The sequence below is a fragment of the Mastomys coucha genome, unplaced genomic scaffold, assembly GCF_008632895.1.
Source record: "Mastomys coucha isolate ucsf_1 unplaced genomic scaffold, UCSF_Mcou_1 pScaffold3, whole genome shotgun sequence".
Classification (NCBI taxonomy): domain Eukaryota; kingdom Metazoa; phylum Chordata; class Mammalia; order Rodentia; family Muridae; genus Mastomys; species Mastomys coucha.
Window position 1 is genome coordinate 22,147,184 of NW_022196909.1, and position 18,727 is coordinate 22,165,910.

Consider the following 18,727-nt stretch of genomic DNA (forward strand, 5'->3'; position numbering starts at 1 on the left):
GAGAGGAGAGGAGAGGAGAGGAGAGGGAGGTTTATTTTCTCTGGCAGTTCAAGTATAGTTCATCACCAAGGCAGGGAAATCTATAGTCAGCAGTAACTTGACGCACCAGCCCTGGATCACATAACTTCCACAATAAGGAAACAGAATACTAAACGCTAGCAGCTGATGTAAAGTCCAGGATCCCTACTTGGAATGATGTCACCCATAGTTGATAGGTGCACTGACGCAAACACACTACAGTACAGTACAGGCATACTCAAAATCACATCTCCCAAGTGATTTTGTATCTCTCAAGTTAGTAATTAACACTCTGAAAACTTGAGCAAAACTTATAACTAATTTCTGTGTACTTCCTCTGGGCTAAGTGAATGGCTGTGCATATGAATGAAGAGAATACTATTCTTTGATTTTAGCATATTTTTAACATATCTTAACTAAATAATATGCTAGTGCACATTTGAATTTAACTGGTGCCTTGAGTAGAAATAGTCCTTATAGAACAGCACATAATGCATCAAGGAATTAATAATTTATTTCTGAGGCATTTATCTTAATTACTTTTATATTATGATGACAAAATACCATGACCAAAACATTTATAAAAGAAAATGTCTAACTTGATGCTCATAGTCCATGACTATCAATAGAGAGAGCATGGTATCAGGAGGCCTGCACTGATGCAGGGGCTTAGAATTTATATTATTTTTATCATTATTATTGAACTATGAAGTCTTTTAAGATATGTATGTACGTACGTATGTTTGTATGTATGTATGTATGTATGTATGTATGTATGTATGTATTCATTCATTGTGAGCCTTTTGACACAGGGTACCTCTGTGTAGACCTGGCTGTCTTGGAATCCTATCTGTAGACTATACTTGCCTACTCAGAAATCTCTCTCCCTTTGCCACCTGGTGTTGGGATTAAGCACACCACTGCTTCCAGTTCTTTTTATTTTTGAAATTGTGATGTAATTACAACATTTCTCTTTTCTGCTTTCTTCCTCCAAATCCTCCCATTAACTCCCCATTGCTCTCTTTCATACCAAAATGACTTCTTTATTTGAAACCACACATACATCACACAAACTTAGAAGGCACTATTTGGGATTATTATAGATATATGCAAAACTAATGAAAAGAGAGCTTACGTCTTGATCAACAAGCATGATGCAAAGAGCTAACTGGGGCTAACAAAGGCTTTTGAAGCCATAAAGCCTGTTTCCAGTAACACTCCTTCCCCAACAAGACCACACCTCCTAATCCTTTGCAAATAATTCTGCCTACTGGAGACAAAGTATTCAACTCATGAGCCTACTCTAGCCTTTCTCATTCAAACCACCACATTACTCTATTCTTTAAAAAGCCTAAGTTAAATCAATAATAGTTAACAAGTTAGTATAAGTTATTTACTGTCATTGATTAACTTGCTATCTCATTGCTAAACATTTTGGTAAACATTCAAAGGGCAGCCTATTGACTTTATAACTGTGGTTAAAAATTTTTTAATTGTACATTACTATGATCAAGAAAGCCAGCATACTGAGGCAGGTTAGAAAAGGAGAATTTAAGTATTCACAATCATTGCTGGAAATGGGAGACCTGCCATTTGCTGAGAAGTAGATTGTTTACATTTATTTCTTGTTTGTCCTTGAAAATTAATGGGAATACCATATTTGAAGATTCTAGAAAAAAAGATCCCAGCACAGATTGGTGAGTTTGGTAAATTTTCAGGAATGTAATATTCTCTGAGTCCCTTTTTATGAGGTCAGTACTTTCCATCTGTATGCCTATTTACCAAATAACAGCACCTCACAAATCTTGTTCGTAATTGTACTTTGGAAGAAGAAACCATGGCTTCTCACTTGAAGATGTGCTGTTTCCACAGCCTCTCTTCGTATAAAAATATTTGTTCAGATACAATGTTGCTAATTGAAACTCAGTTTGGTAAAGTACCAAAGATAAAGTATCTTTCAGTGTGGCATTTACTTCACAGAGGTAAGCAGGAGTTCAAATTATAGAAACTTATAGAAAATTATGAAAATCTTTTCTATAAACCACAAACTTTTACATATAATGATAACCTACTTTAAAGAAAGAGCTAACCAGTTAGGTTTGTTCAATCTTAATCTCTCTAGGTGCACTTTTAAAAAAAATCTGTATTTATTTCTTTTTAATTTCATGCAAAGTATTTTGATAATATTATTTTTCTTATCCTAACTCCTCAGTTTCTCCCTTACTTCCTTACTCACCCAACATTATGCTATATTTCATTTTAAAAACATTCTTTCCCCCAAAATACCATAGCGTTTGGCAATCCAATAGCAAATGATCAGCCGTGCAAGCACATACATACAAGTACTGCCTTTATATATTTAGAAACACATACACACACACACACACACACACACACACACACACACACGCACACACACATATATTACAGCAGTTAATAAAAACAAGGCCATATACGTGACAGAGAGCAAGGAGAGGTATACGAGCGTGTTTATAGGGAGAAAAGGGAAGAAGAAATTATGTAATTTTAATCTAAAAAAATAGTGAATAAATTAGTGAAAAAAGCAGACGCCCCCCCCCCCACCTGCAAAACAAAACCTCACACACACACAAAAATCATGGAGTCTTATTTGTCATCACCAACTCCTGCTCACCATCGTGTCTGCCCTGGAGTGTGAGTGATATAGCCAATATCATTTCACTGAAGAAAACTAATTTTCCCTCACCCAGAGCTATCAATTCAAAATAGCTTCTTGGCAAAGGATGAGACTTTGTGCCCACCTGCATCCTTCTCCTCCTTGCTGGTGTGTTGTGGGGCATGAGCATATGCAAACCTTATACATGATGTCACAGTCTTTGGGGGTTTGTATGTATATCTGTTCTGCTGTCTGTGGAAAATGCTTGTTTCTTTTAAGCTGTCCACCATCTCTGGCTCTTAGGAATTTTTCAGTTTCTCTTCTCGTACACCTCTGAGAATTTAGGAAAGGATTATGATATAGATATCCCCTTTGAAGCTGAGTACTTCAAAGTTCCTATTCTCTACATATTTCGAGTTGTGAGCCTCTTAGTTAATTACCATCCATTACAAAAGAAGCTTCTATGAGAAGTATTGAATGAAAAACTACTCCATGGACATACCAATATGCCATCAGTGGTTATTTTTTGGCTACATAAATTTGATGCAATAATAATAGTAGATTTTTTTCCTAGGTCCCATGATTTATGTAGTATCAGATTTTTTTGCTTGATTAACCAGCATGAGGTATGGGATATATCTCATTGAAAATGTGTATATCCAATTTAATTTTGGGATCTTTCACAAGATTTGTGGCAATATTTCACCAGTGGGCAAATCTTGAAAGCAGGTTGTTTTTATATTTTCCAGGGTTCATAATCAGGTAAGATTTATCATTAATTTTCTTCTCCAGTAGCTTGTATCTCACCTCCTAGCACAATGAATAATAAATAATAAAAGTGAAAATTTTAGTTGAGCATTTTATGACATAAACATGTGGTACTTTCTAGGAATAATGAATTACTGACAATGTGGAGGGTAACCCCTAGCCTGTGATACTTTTAAGGGACTATGTCTAATACGTTATCTAATAATTTGAGAAGATATAGCCAATTCCTGGTACTGGCTTTTTTATTTTGTATCATACAATGTTTAGTTGGTGTGTCCCATATTTTAAGTTAATTCCACATATATACATATACACATATATATATAGGTATATGTATATGTATATATGTGTATATATACACATACATATAAATAAACATATATATGTGTAAGTCTCTCTGTCTCCCTCTCTGTCTCTCTCTGTCTCTCTCTGTCTCTCTCTCTCTCTCTCTCTCTCTTTCTCTCTCTTTCTCTGTGTGTGTATGTGTGTGTGTGTGTGTGTGTGTGTGTGTGTGTGTTTTAGGAAGCTTCTAAAGTAGTATGCTTAAAAAGACCCATTGTGTTTGTTGTTCCTCTCCATATTCTCTTCTCCATCCTCCCTCCCATCCTCTTTCCTCTTCCTTGGAAGATCCCTCCCCTCAACCTCACTCCTAAATAGTTATGTAACCTCACTTAGTGTTCTAACTAAAACATACATATCTTAAGCATAAAAACTAACATCCACACCACAAAAACACGCAAGGTTTATCTTTCTGGGTCGGGAGTAATATATTGATACAAGGATTCACCAAGGTCAGGCTAGCCTTGAATTTACTTTATAGCCTGAGGTGATCATAAATATGATTTGCCTGCCTCTGCCTCCTAAGTGCTAGAAGCACCGTTGTATGCCTCCCTGCCTAAGTTTAACTATTTTTCACAGGATATGAGAGGATTGCCCCTAAGATTTTCCTTTTCCTTTCTTTTGCTAAGCGGTCTATAAGTAGAAATATATTTACATAAATCATCATATTCACCACTGAATGAAACCTTAAAGGTTTAACATATTTTAGTAAGCAGAAAAGCTATATAGGGTGATTTATTCCCCTACCCAAAGAACATAAAATATGGTGTTCTTAGAAGAAACTTTAAAAACAAACTCTTTCGGGAGGAATAAACAAGGTTCTTTTTGGCAAATGTTGAAGGATACAGGTAGTTTGCTATTTCTGTCTATGCTGTGGTCATCCTGTTAGCAAGGTCATACTTATGATGTAGTTGCTTATATCTCTCTATTCTTATAATCACAAATACTAAATTTTGTTACTATTGTTAGCTCAACTGTAAGGAATACCATCTAAAACTTAAAACTATTAATGACAATTAAGAAATCTTAACATTATCGACACTTAATACTCGTGGGCATATACCCAAAAGATGCTCCAACATATAACAAGGACACATGCTCCACTATGTTCATAGCAGCCTTATTTATAATAGCCAGAAGCTGGGAAGAGCCCAGATGTCCCTCAACAGAGGAATGGATACAGAAAATGTGGTACATTTACACAATGGAGTACTATTCAGCTACTAATGAAATTATGAAATTTTTGGGCAAATGGATTGAACTAGAAAATATCATCCTGAGTGAGGTAATTCAATCACAACAGAACACACATGGTATGCACTCACTGATTAGTGGATATTAGCCCAGAAGCTCGGAATTCCCAAGATATGATTCACAGACCACAATGAAGTTCAAGAAGAAGAAAGACCAATGTGTGGATACTTCAGTCCTTCCTAGAAGAGGAGATACAGAGACAAAGTATGGAGCAGAGACTGAAGGAAAGGTCATCCAGAGACTTCCCCACCTGGGGACCCATCCCATATACAGTCACCAAACCTAGACATTATTGTGGATACCAACAAGTGCTTGCTGACAGGAATCTGATATAGCTGTGTACTGAGAGGTTTTGCGAGTGCCTGATAAATACAAAGGTGGATGCTCTCCGCCAACTGTTGCACTGAGAACAGGGTCCCCAATGGAGGAGCTAAAGAAAGGACCCAAGGAGCTGAAAGGGTTTGCAGCCCCTTAGGAGGAGCAACAATATGAACCAACCAATACCCCCAGAGTTCCCAGGGACTAAACCACCAACAAAAGAGTACACATGGAGGGACTCATGCATGGCTTCAGCTACATATGTAGTAGAGGATGGATTAGTTGGTCATCAATGGGAGGAGAGGCCCTTAGTCCTATGAAGGCTCGATGCCCTCGTGTAGGTGAATGGCAGGACCTGGAAATGGGAGAGGGTAGGTTGGTAAACATAGAGAGAGGGAAGGGGAGAGGGGGTTTTTGGAGAAGAAACTAGGAAATAAATAAAGTAGTAAAGTAAATAAAGAAAATATCTAATAATAATAAAAAAGAAATATTAACACTTTGGGGCCATAGGTCCCTAATATTATAAATAAAATTGCCACAATAATTTTTATAATCCTATTTTAAGCAACCAGTGATACTTTATTGACACCAAATAAGAAAAATCAAATGCCCAGTATCCACACAATAGGCAATCCCATTGAAACTTGCCTCCTAATAATCATGGCAACCTTCACTTACAGGTTTGAACTAGAGGTAAGATTTTTCCACGACTTTCCTAGAAGTGGAGAATGCTGAAAACAGCATTCTTGTTTTTGTGCCTAGGTGTTTCCTGACCAAATTCTGTACACTATCCAATTCCTTTAGTGTCTTCCTGGTTAATATTTTATTAATTAGCCAATAATCCAAGTCTTTATTTTAGATGGAGTCATTTTCTGCCATCCAAATAAGATATCTTGTGTGTCTTTGTAATCTAAAAATCATCATTCTGTACAGAAAAAAATATACACTAACAAAAGTCTAAAAACCGCACTGGCTATAAGTTATCTTATTAAAATTCTGAATATTGTGGTTTTCTACTTTGTTCATTCATACACTTGTAAGTTTTCTGTTCTCTGCTCACAATCTTTAATTGTAAAACTGTTTTTCTTGAAATAGTTAATGCACATCCTCTTTTCTCAGGTTCTCCATATCGAGACAAAATCACCATAGCAATTCTTCAGCTGCAGGAGGAAGGCAAGCTGCATATGATGAAGGAGAAGTGGTGGCGTGGCAATGGCTGCCCTGAGGAGGAGAGCAAGGAGGCCAGTGCTCTAGGGGTGCAGAATATTGGTGGTATCTTCATTGTCCTGGCAGCCGGCTTGGTGCTCTCAGTTTTTGTGGCAGTGGGAGAGTTTTTATACAAATCCAAAAAAAACGCTCAATTGGAAAAGGTAAATGTCACATTTTTGCAATTTAAAACACTGATTTTTCTTCTGATAAAACACAAGTAATCTATTTTCTGCTATTTCCAACCACGAGAAATGCTTTGAGCTGTGGCTGTTAATTGTTTCATATCATTCATTCTACAACTAAAATATATATTTTGTGAAATATAGCAGGGTATTTCACAAAGACACATGATCATCATCATAACTTTTAAGTTTATTGATAAAATGTTTTATTGTCAGTTGCAGGGATAGGTATCTATATCTTATTTAGGACTAAGTAAAGAATATATATACATTATATATACATAAATATATATAATGTATATATAATTACTTGAAGTTCAGTGCTGTTAAATTAATGGAAGCATATTGTTACTAAGGGAAGAAAAATCAGAAATTTTATAAAAATAAAAATGCTCTGCCCAAAACAATCTCAGGTTTTAAAAACAGTAATTTGAACCTAGATAGCGAATCAAATTTAACTTTGGTAGAATTCTCTCAGAAATTTTTGTTAGAACAATTTAGCTTGCACTATGAAAATTATTACTAATTTTCCAAATTAATAAATATATACAAATATTGTAGTTTTGCCACTACATATTTTTCTTAATGAGTCTTTTACTTACTATATTCAACATCTTTATAAAAATATGTAAAACCACAAAGGTGTTAATATGATTTTTCTTTGTACTTAAATATATTTAGTCACTTGTACAAAAACTTTTGTATTCTAGTCTGAAAACTTTGTGATCACTTACCTTCTATATTTCTGGTTCTATAATTTCTTTGGTTCTGTAAGTATAAAGAAAAACATGAAAATCACACAGATAGCACACATTGTTCTGTATGTACATTTACATCTCTAGAATTGAAATGAGCCGCATTACTTTCTATCTTCCAGTACTGTATTTAGTTTTCTGTATATAATCGTCTTGGTTTTGTTTTTAATAAAAGTATATTTTTTTAGATATTTATTCAATGTATAAGGGAGAGATTGTCTCTTCAGTATTAGAAAAGTTTATGAAGTTTTATTGTCAAAAATACAAGCCAGAAAAAATGGTATTTAAATATATGGTAGGAAATGTTAAAACATGTAATATGCATTCTGCTAATATTCTTTGAAATGTACATACCAGAAATTATTTTTGTAAAAATATAGTTGAAAAATATTTTCCTTTACTTTGGATGCTTTAACGTTATAAATGTTGACCCACTCTTGAGCCTGAAATTTGAATATATAATGTCTTAAAATTTTACTTGATTATAGTACTTGACAAGTTTTTAGTCATCTTTTACAAATGAATATTTTGATAACCCTATTCGATCTGACATTACCACGTGAAATTTTTGAATATTTGAGGCACTTGTCACAATATTAAGGCTGTATATTTTTGGTAACATGACTAAGCCAAATCCTGTTATGTTAATATAAGTTAATTACATATAAGTGCATTTTGGGTACTTGTGTCTTTTCTATGATGTGAAAATGGGTTTGAAATCAAATCAAAATAAGTAACAAATTTTAAAAAATCATCAAGATATCAATAGTCATTTTTTAATAATGTGCCAAAACTGGTTTTTGGTTACTTTAAAATAAACCCCATATTTATAAAAGAATATTGGGTTTTCTAGTGAGAATGTCTAGTCATCTATATGTAATGATTCTCTTAAGTCTATCTTAATATTAAAATAAAACAAATTGAATATAGACGCTATTGGAATTGTATTGTCATTATCTAAAGATGTTTCTTCATTTGATTTACTTGAGCCATGTTCTCGATAATTAAAACAAAATCATTCCTTTCCATTAAAACTCAATGATTGTGGTTATTTAATTTTGAAAACAAATCTATGTGGTTGTTATCACCTCTAACTAATTCGATTGAACTCTTCAAGATATCCAGCTTCAGAAATATGTGGACTTATTAAGACTTTTAAAAAATTATGAAATAAGTTCATATTTATTTACAGGTATAACTAAACAATTATACACACATTATATACGTATATATGTATATAAAATGCATACATATATATATATGCATGCATGCATGTATTATAGTGGAGAATGGCTGTGCTGAGAGTGAACAACATCTGGCCATAATCACTGATTCTCACAGAATCTACATTAATTTTATAATGAACCCAGGTTTCTCTAACTCTGCATAAGAACCTGAAGTAAATGTCCCTGGCCATAGTTGCAGGATTTCAGCTTCACTTCAGTTACTTGTTGTAATAGAAAAGAACATGACTTGTATATTGTTTCATGCTTAGGTATTTATATGTTGCATCATTTAAAATATTCCTCCCCACATTAAGATAGTTTAAAGGTAATTTCTCACATACTAAAACATGTTCAAATATTAAGTCTGATTATCTGTTATTTATGGACCTATCCAATCACATCTCTCTTACTTTTAATACATATTGCATTTATATTTCTTATTTCAATATGAATATCTTTCTCCCAATAAGACTTTTTTCTCCTTTAGAATTAAAAATTCTGATATCACACCACCCTTTTAAAATCTCCAAAACTTTAAGCAGTACCTGATGGCAAATTTTATCTATCCATCTATGATCTATCTGTCTGTCTGTCTGTCTGTCTGTCTATCATCTATTTATCATCTATCTCCCTAATTATCATGCATATATATGTACATGATATATATATACATATATATATATTTATATTTATATCTGTTTGTATATTTCCCTCAATCTGATCTGCCTAACATAGCTATCTTCTCTCTATCATTTAAATTAATAAGGTAGCTCATTATAGGAACCTATTTTAAAAAATATAAAATGGAGGGTATCATTGTTTTATGTAATTCAATATATTAGACCAAACAATTATTGATTTATTAATTATTCTTATTATGGTGATAATTTTGATTTTGCTTTTATTTCCTAGAAAAATTCTCTGGCTAGATCATACAGAAGTTTAACATTATAATTAAGCATACTTTTAGATTTTGCTGTGAACTATATCAGTATGTCTTTAGCAATATATATATTCCTATATTAATTAATTTATTATATTATTAAATATTAATAAATATTATTTATTTGTCATTCCTTTAGCTTAGATTTTATTAAGAACCTTAAAATCAAAGTAAATAGCTGTGAAGTTTCCTAATTAATATTTTTAAGAAAGCATTTGTGCAATGAGTTGTTTTACATGTTAAAGCAGAAAAGAAGCTGTACTTCCATAATGCCTCATTGTCTACTTTCTCTTCTTCTTCACTCACACTATAATATTTTAGTATTTTGCAAAGGATAAGTTAAATCTACTTATCTGAATGAGCTGTAATATATAATATACACAAATCCCAGTTGAATACACGTTTGTGAACAGCTAAGAGTTTATGTAAATTCTGATCTATAAAGATAATAAAATTATAATAATAGATACCATTTAGATATAAAAATAAATGCATTTCAGATCTCATCTTCTAAAATATAAATTAAAACTAATTTGAAAGTGTACCTTTTCTTTTCTCACTGATGTTTTAATGTTAAACAAAAGGCAGGCAAGTTAAAAATGAAGGAAGACAGACTAAAAGAAAATAAAAGGTAAGAAGAACCAGAAAATGTGGACATTGCTGATTTAAAAGTTATAAATTATATTTTCAAATAACAACTGAATGGTATAATTTTTGAAATAACAAATTTTATATGGATATAAATAGTAATTTTTATTTACTTTAACTTTTAAGATAAATAAGTCTTTATTTTTCTTTATATTCCATATTTGATTTGATCATTTAGAATGACAAAAAAATGTTCTACCTACCTGAATAAATAATTTACTAGTAGGTGTATTTTATTTTCAATTTAATTTTGCCTTCAATTTTCTGACATTATATATGTTATCTGAAATCCCAGTAACTATTAAATTTGAATAAATACTCCAAGAAACTTTTGCTCACCTCTGACCATTTTCCCTTTGTATTCAGGCCCTAAATCTCTCCTTACAAAAGTCATAGCTGAAGGCAAATGCTTGACAAAGACAATGTTGCTTCTCAGAGATGAAAAGATATTTCAGTAGTTAAGATTACTTGTTGGTCTTGAAGTGGATCTGGGTTCAGTTCTCAGCACCTACATGATTACCCACTAACATCTCTAACTCCACTTTTAGAAGGATCCAGTAACTTCTGTTCTTCAAGGGCACCAAGAATGTAGTGCACAGACTAATGTACATTAAAAAATGCCCACACATATAAAAAGTAACCACATAAAAAATTTGAAAGAACTTTGACTCTCTTTTAACTTTGATGGCTGGTTTTGTAAACATATTTATAAGAAGTTAAATTTTTATAAAATTATTTCTAACATAATAATGTTCCTTAGCTCAACTATAAAATCATTTTTAGCTATTCTGACATTGCTTTTCTTTCAAGAGAAGACAAAACTCTTTCTTATTGTGCTTTTTAGCCAGACTAATAGAATAACTGTTTGCCATTTTTTTTTTTTTTGGTTTATATAAGGAAAAAAACATTTCATTAAGAAGTTAAAAAAATTTCTGTACACATTGTTTTATTGTATACCCTGTATATAAATTACTGAGTTTCTTGAAATAAAAATATACAATGGTGCTGAAATTTTAACTTTATCATTTTTAACATGAAATGATTGTATTTAACATGTCTAAAAACTAAAAACTAAAAGTGCATGCTCAGGTATTAAAATTATAGTATATGGGGCTGGAGCGATGACTCAGTGGCTAAGAGCACTTACTGCTCTTCCAGAGTTCCTGAGTTCAATTCCCAGCACCCGCAGGGTGGCTCACAACCATCTGTAATGGGATCTGATGCTCTATTCTGGTGTATCTGAAGACATCTAGAGTGTACTCATATGCATAAAATAAATAAATAATTCTTTAAAAATTATGCCCTATGTATTCTAACATGAATACATTGTACGTGTTAACTTTCCCAACATGTTTGGAGTATATACTGTCTAAGAACCAGAGAGACAGTTGTTCTAGTCATACTCCATCTACGTCAAGGTAGTTGTTACATTGTCCAGTCTCAAACAAGAAATTTCTGTTATATTTTTCCAGTAAATCAAAATAAAATGTTGGTGTATACATAGAAAGTTTTTATTTATAGAGTTTAAAATATACATAAGATGACTGTAGAGGTCCAAGAGAAGTCAACTCCTTGGTTTGATTATCAGTTAAGAGGAAATTTAGTTTAAATTTTCAGGACAAAAACTCTTGTGTTTTTAACAGAAAAACACATTTCAAGCTGAATGAATTATATTTTATCGAAATCAAAAACTGTAAACAAGCTGTTCTCATATCTTCTTATATGAATTACTTCCAGAACTTTGAAGGATTGATATAACAGATTGATATGCTTTTTAAATAATTTCCCTATCAATAAAGCTAGCAATACAGAAATTGTTCACAAAGATTTTATTCCTGCATTTATATTTTACATGTTATACCTGTATATAAAATACAAATATCTATAGTTTTAAATTAATTTTTATTAATTAATTTACTTGACATCCTTATCATAGTTCCCCATCTCAGTCTTTCCCTGTCACCTCACCTCCTGGCCCTTACCTCTCCCCTCCTTTCTCCTCAGAAAGGCTCAGAGAAAGGGAGATTCCCCATGGATATTAACCTGCCTTGGCAAACCAAGTTGCAGTAGGACTAGGATCATCTTCTACTGTGGACAGCCAAGGCAGCCCAGAGAGGGAAAAAGCTACATTTGGTGAAAGATATTCAACTGAATTAAAATTTTCAAAAGTTAGAAGTTATAGGATGATGCAATAGAAGATATTTTAGCAGTAAAGTGTACAGATCTTTAGAACTCAAGCTAAAATTGTGAGTAAAACTGACTAAGTGGTCCACTTGGGGTCATTTTTATGTCACCGTCTAGAAGTAGAGTGTTCTTTTGTTTTCCCAGTGATATGCACAAGAACGAATGGATGATTTTTAAATCTGTATTTATGTAAATACCATTTACATCAAGATGCCTGCCTTCATGTTACGCTCTAATCTTCCAAATCAGCTAATCCCTTCTTCTCAGTTGATACTAATAACCCATTTTCTTTATCACTATAAAGTATATTCTGAAATTAGGGCTGGGCCTTGATTAAACAATTATTCTATCTTATTTTTATAAGTGATTTTTGAGGTTTTAAAACATGGTTCCTCCTTTAGATTAAAAACAAAACAAAACAAAACAAAAAACAAAGAAAAAAACAATGCCAAGATCTTTGAACTTACTATTGGCAGAAAGAAAATGTGCATCTTCAGGATTAATAATGCTTTCCACCACCTGAGGGGCTAGCCTGACACTGTTTAAACAATGACCTCCTCGAGAAAATGCATTTAGAAATATATACATATGTGTATGTATATATTATATAATCTCATATATACACATATATTATATATATATACATATGTGTGTATATATATATATATATATATATATATATATGAGATTATAAGAGTTACATTTCTCCCTTTCCTTCCCCTGCTCCAAATCATCCCACATTCCTGTTACACTCTTTCAAATTCATGGCGGGTTTTTTCATTAATTGACATTATATAAATATATGCATTTAATGGTTCCTGTTTCAAAATATTTTCCTCTAATTTATTTATGTGTGTGTATATGTGGACCCATGAATGTGAATACAGGTATTCATGGAGGTCAAACATTTGACCACATTATGTGGGTCCTGGGAACTGAATTTACATCCTCTGCAAGAGCAGGAATCTCTCTTAGCTGCTGAATCATCTCTATAGATCTTGTTGCTCTGTTTCTTGATTGTTTTTCTCCCCTGAAGTTGGATTTAGAACATGTATAAGTTAGATTGTTAAACTGTAAAAACACACTGAAGCCTTTGATCACAATTATTTTAATTATTTCCATCACCAATGTTTTAAGGTTTGGTTTTTTTTTTTAATTTAATAATGTACTAGCACAAATCACATTTGTAATTGGGTTTATGATTTCTTAGACTGTCTTTATTGCAACAAAATGAATCAGTATACAGACTTATGAACTTATAAATAAAATGCTTTATAGGGTGTGATCTGAGAGCCTGTCATTTCTTACATATATGCAAAGAAAAACCCTTATGTTAAGAATTATCTCACTCACATGTAGAAGCTAAAATTATTGATTAAACAAAAGCTAAGGGTAGAAGGGCAGTTTTCAGCAGCTGGGCAGTTAGAGGCTGGGCACAGGGAGGGGACGATTGAATAGTTACTGTCAGGTTATGCTGAAATAACTATATGGAGTTCTGGTGTCTCCCAAGTTTTATGTACAATTGTTGATGTTGTGTAAAGGTTAAAGGCTTTAAAGTTAAAAAGATCATGCCTAATAAGAATCAAGCTTTTTCATTTAGCTGTAATGTGAAAGTCATTTGTATTTTAGCATCATTGGTAACAATGATAAAGTTGGCACATCTTATCTACTTTAACATAATAACGCAAGCTTCTTGAGCCTGCCTCCTGGGTATGTGAATGGGACGATTAGCAGCAATGTGATGATGAACACTTTTCTTCTTAAAAAGCCTCCACTGCTGTACTGACTAAAAAGCGTCTGTAGCTGTTTGCCTTTACTTTGTTGGTTGTACACGTTTAAGTAAAGAAAGTGTAACAATATGGAGTAGAGGTGTACTTTTATCAATCTAATTATATTTGAAAAATTTAATATAGAGATGGGTAAATTTTGTTTGAAGAAACAATTCTGAGAATGCTTTATATATTTGTCATTGTAATTATCAATATGCATATTATTATAGAACAACCCAGGCTGAGTGTAGTATGCTATATTGTTTAATGTCTTGACAGTTATTTTTTTGTTTTTGTATTTTTTTTTGTTTGATTTATAACTACAGTCTGCAAGAACTTTAGTTTACTACTAAACTAAAGTTTAGTTTAGATTTCTAAGAAGAGAAATTTAGGTAAATGTTCAGTTAGCCATGAACTCTTGAAGAAGGAGGTAGTTGGATATTTCAAGATCTGCAGATCTCTGATACCACTGATGTGTCAACCTGGGATCTACAACTTATTTTCAAGGCCTTGTTTTGTTTTTTTTTATCTAAAGTTACAGCAGTTATGCAAAAATATCTCTCAAAAACCAATGTGAAAACTTTCCTCTGAAAAAGCTTTTCTAAATATTCAAATGTTTTCAAAAAGTTAGAAAAGCACTAGATATTATGATCAACGTTTATGTAATGTTTGAACATCAGTGTTTTAGCAAGCAATTTATACTCCTAGTGGCTTCTATGTTATGTTATGTATACCTTAGGTCAATTCACTTGTGGTATATATTAGGTGTTTGATATATCTTTAAAGGCTGCCAATTATATTCAGATAAATTAAGGGAAATTTTTGACTTGGTCGCATTAAACGAAATTTATTTTTCTTAAAACACCAAAATTTCTAAAAATATTATATAGCATTTACATGTTTTATTACACTTTATCTGTTTTTATTCAGTTATTACTTAATGTGATGTAATTTTCTGTGACTGATCTAAACGACCATTTTTGACTGTATATGACTCTCCATTCTTGAGTAAATGCCTAATAAAACCAGAAAATAACTGGAAAGTATCAATGTATATGTCTATGTATAATTTGCCATTAAATAGTTTAAGTGACAAACAAAAACAAAACATTTTGATTGGTCTTCAGCGTCTCATATATGCTCAACAGCCTTTCTATAGATGTTCAATCTTTTTAGGTAAAATGAGTGTAAAAACTTTTCAGTGAAAAGTAGAACAATGTTTAGTTACATTATTACTTTTAAGGAATAGGACAGCAGATCAAATAAAATATAATTTCTTAGTAAAATATATCATTCTTGCTCAGAGGGCAAATACATTTTTTAATGAGGATAAATAAACTTCAATTTGAAAAATTAAAAAAAAATGAATTCCATTTTATCAGTTTCTGGTTTTAACATAGAGAAGCTTCAGATACGTCTAAGTGCTATATGGAGCATAGATCCAGGTAGATCAAAGCCTTCTTCATTTCCAGGGATGTGTGAACAGGTTGCTTCATTTGATGTAGTGAATTTTATGAAGAGTTATTTTAATGCAATTATACATGCTGACAGCTCAAAGATTTACATTTTCATTTTCAGGAATCTTCTATTTGGTTAGTGCCACCATACCATCCAGACACTGTTTAGTAAACTTTTGAAACTTTCTAAAAGAGGTTTTTAATGATGGTTAGTATCCTGTGCCTTACTTTTTCCTTTTTGTAGTCTGTTACCTTAATGTGGAGAAACATTTTACTGTTGTTTTCACTTAAAGGAACTTCCCACACTGAAGAACACACCACATGGGTTCATCCCCAGCCAAAGGGTTCCAAGGCAAGGCACTCTTCTGTCCCTTTGCCTTGTTCCTCATCCCCTCCCTTCCTCCTCTCATCCTTCTCTCCCCTGTCATTCTTTCTTTTGCTGCTTCAGTGACAGGAAAGGAAAGGAATATTAAGTGTACATGAGTATTTTAGAGACATTTCAAATTCAATCAGAAAAAAATCCAATCCATATTTAGAATTATCTGTCTCTCTTGAATGATATGAAATTAAAGCTATATTTAAACATCCTCATATTTTTTTTCAGCACAGACTAAAAGAATAAAGGCTAGAGACAGGGATCTATTCAGAGAATTTGTAATTCATAACTGAGGTAGATAGGTGCAGGTCAAAATGTCAAAAAATGAACAAAAATTAATCAGAAATATAGTTCCAAATTTATGGTTAGCAGACATTGGGATGAGGAAAAAAGAGAAGAAACCTTTTGTTTTACAGTGAATTTATTCATAAACAAAACTATCTTTCTGGTAATGGCATACTGATAGGTAAAGAAAGTACTGGCAAATTTCAGCTCATTCAGAGAGAAAATTAACAAAATTAGTATTTTAAAATTATATAATAATGACCACAGATTGATTAAAAGTTATTTGATAAAAATTTTGTCTATTTCATACATGAGTTGCATTGGAAATGGGGGTTACAGTTTAATTAAGATTAATTAATTAAGTTTACTTAATAAGACATAAACATAAAGATTGGATATATAATTGAAGCAAGATTTTATTTATGCTTTATATTAACATCATAAATTTGACACATTACTTCAACATTTTTCTTATGTATTAATGTATAGTCTTAAGCAAGCACTAACTACCAAGGATTAAATATCTTATTAAAAATGAGATAGAATCTTTTCTAGTAGAAGTTATATGCACATTTATGTTTTTTCCAAGAAAACAAACTATTTAGCCTATTCTTTTAATATAAAAATTAATGTTTCCACTTTGTTATAAAACTTATATGATCAAATTGGCTGAAGGTAAGATGGCAAATGGTGTTAAACATTAGTTGATACTTAGGAATTCTGTATTAATTAAAGCCATCTTTCAAACAATTTAAATTCATTAACACTTTAAACCATTTTTAAATGTCAATGGGATAAACTTCTAACCTTGTTATAATAACTGTATTATATTAATTGATTCTTGTATTAAATGTTTCAACAGAGAGTCAAGACTATCTTACCTCAAGAAAATGTATTCCTTCCCCTTTTGGAATCAGATTTTTCCATTTCTACCGTGTTGTCATCATCACCATCTTCATCATCATTATCATCATGTTGTTAATAAATACATCTAATAGAAGGTATTAAGCAATAAGCAACACCATTCCAATATACCAGCTGGCAGTGGAATATAGAGTTTTGAATTAAAATATGTCATGAATTTCAAAAGCTATAATTTAACACATAATAAATAATGCCAAGCAATAGTTCTGTAGTATGAGTGGAAATCATTACTAGCACTTAATCTTCACCTATTATAAGTGCTAATACATTAATTGTTTTACTTATTAAAAGTTATTAAATTCTTGGAATTTTCTGTTGTATTTTATGAAGCTTTTAAAGTACAAGCAAACCTTACACAATTCATTCAGCAGCAGTGTTAGATAAAAAGGCATTGGAATCATAGGTACTATGGTTAACTACGTTGCTGTTAGAAGAGCGTACATATGCACAAGCAACAAGAGCTTGGTATTTTTTCACTTCCGTGAGAGTGAAACATTGAAAACTCAGAGGCTAGTGAGAAAAGAATAAGAAAGAGAGCAACTCACTGAGGGAATAAAACAAAATTGAATATCAAGATCGTGTAGGCTGTGGAAGGAGTTTTCTGAATGAAACTTGCATTTTATGGTGAGGAAATAAATAAGTTAGACCCACATTAAGGTTTAAAGTACGAAGCACAGCATGTACAAGAACAAAGAGAAGTCAGAGAGGATGGGGAGAGGATGGGGGTGGACACCCAAGCAGAGAGGGATGTGTGAATGAAGCAGAAGAGTGCCGAGGAAGAGCTGGAACGTAGGCCATGACAAGGAGACCGATTCAGAGAATTCTTCAGGAGACTAACAGGAGAGAAAGATTTGAACTATATCTTATGTAATGAAAAACATTGATATCAGAGAATTCTCCATGAAGCAAGAGAGAAAGGTTTGAACTCTTTCTTATATAGTGGAAAACACTGATATTAAAGACCTCAGTTTTACTAACTTTATCTGAAACGTTTCAACAGAAGAGAGACAGGTTAAAGAATGTACTAGAGAGTGAGGACATGGCCATGAAGTAATAAAAAGATTTTTAGAACTATGTCTAAATCACAAATCCATAGACAGGCTGTTTTATTGTGTGTGAGCAGTTGCAATTTACATTCTCTCTTGACTTAATTTTACACCAACACACTGAGGCTTAAATAATTTGTAATAACAGTTTGAGTGTCACAAATGATTATACACTCCAAATATTTTTAAAACATTAGAAACATACACTATATTCTTTTTTATCCTGTGTCCTATGATAAACTACAAAGCAACAATAGCTAACTCAATAGTATGTCTCAAAACACCTATTTTTATCTCATCATGTTTCATATCATTTTTTAGAGCAGTAAATATTCATAAATGTCTAACCTTGTACATTTTGTACATTTTTGGTTTTTATATAGAAGATTGT

General features: G+C 32.1%; 1 protein-coding gene across 6 annotated transcripts in view; it reads left to right on the forward strand.

The window, feature by feature from the left end:
• The window catches only part of Grik2 (glutamate ionotropic receptor kainate type subunit 2), a 626,777-nt gene that overhangs the window by 605,461 nt on the left and 2,589 nt on the right, over positions 1-18,727 (forward strand). For 3 of the 6 annotated variants that reach the window (XM_031346612.1, XM_031346614.1, XM_031346613.1), the window contains one exon: positions 6,452-6,702. In XM_031346612.1, coding sequence (XP_031202472.1) covers positions 6,452-6,702 — 251 coding nt within the window. Of the gene's footprint in view, positions 1-6,451; positions 6,703-15,826; positions 15,914-17,228; positions 17,368-18,727 lie in introns of those variants that run through there. The other 3 variants (XM_031346618.1, XM_031346615.1, XM_031346617.1) reach the window with 3 other exon arrangements.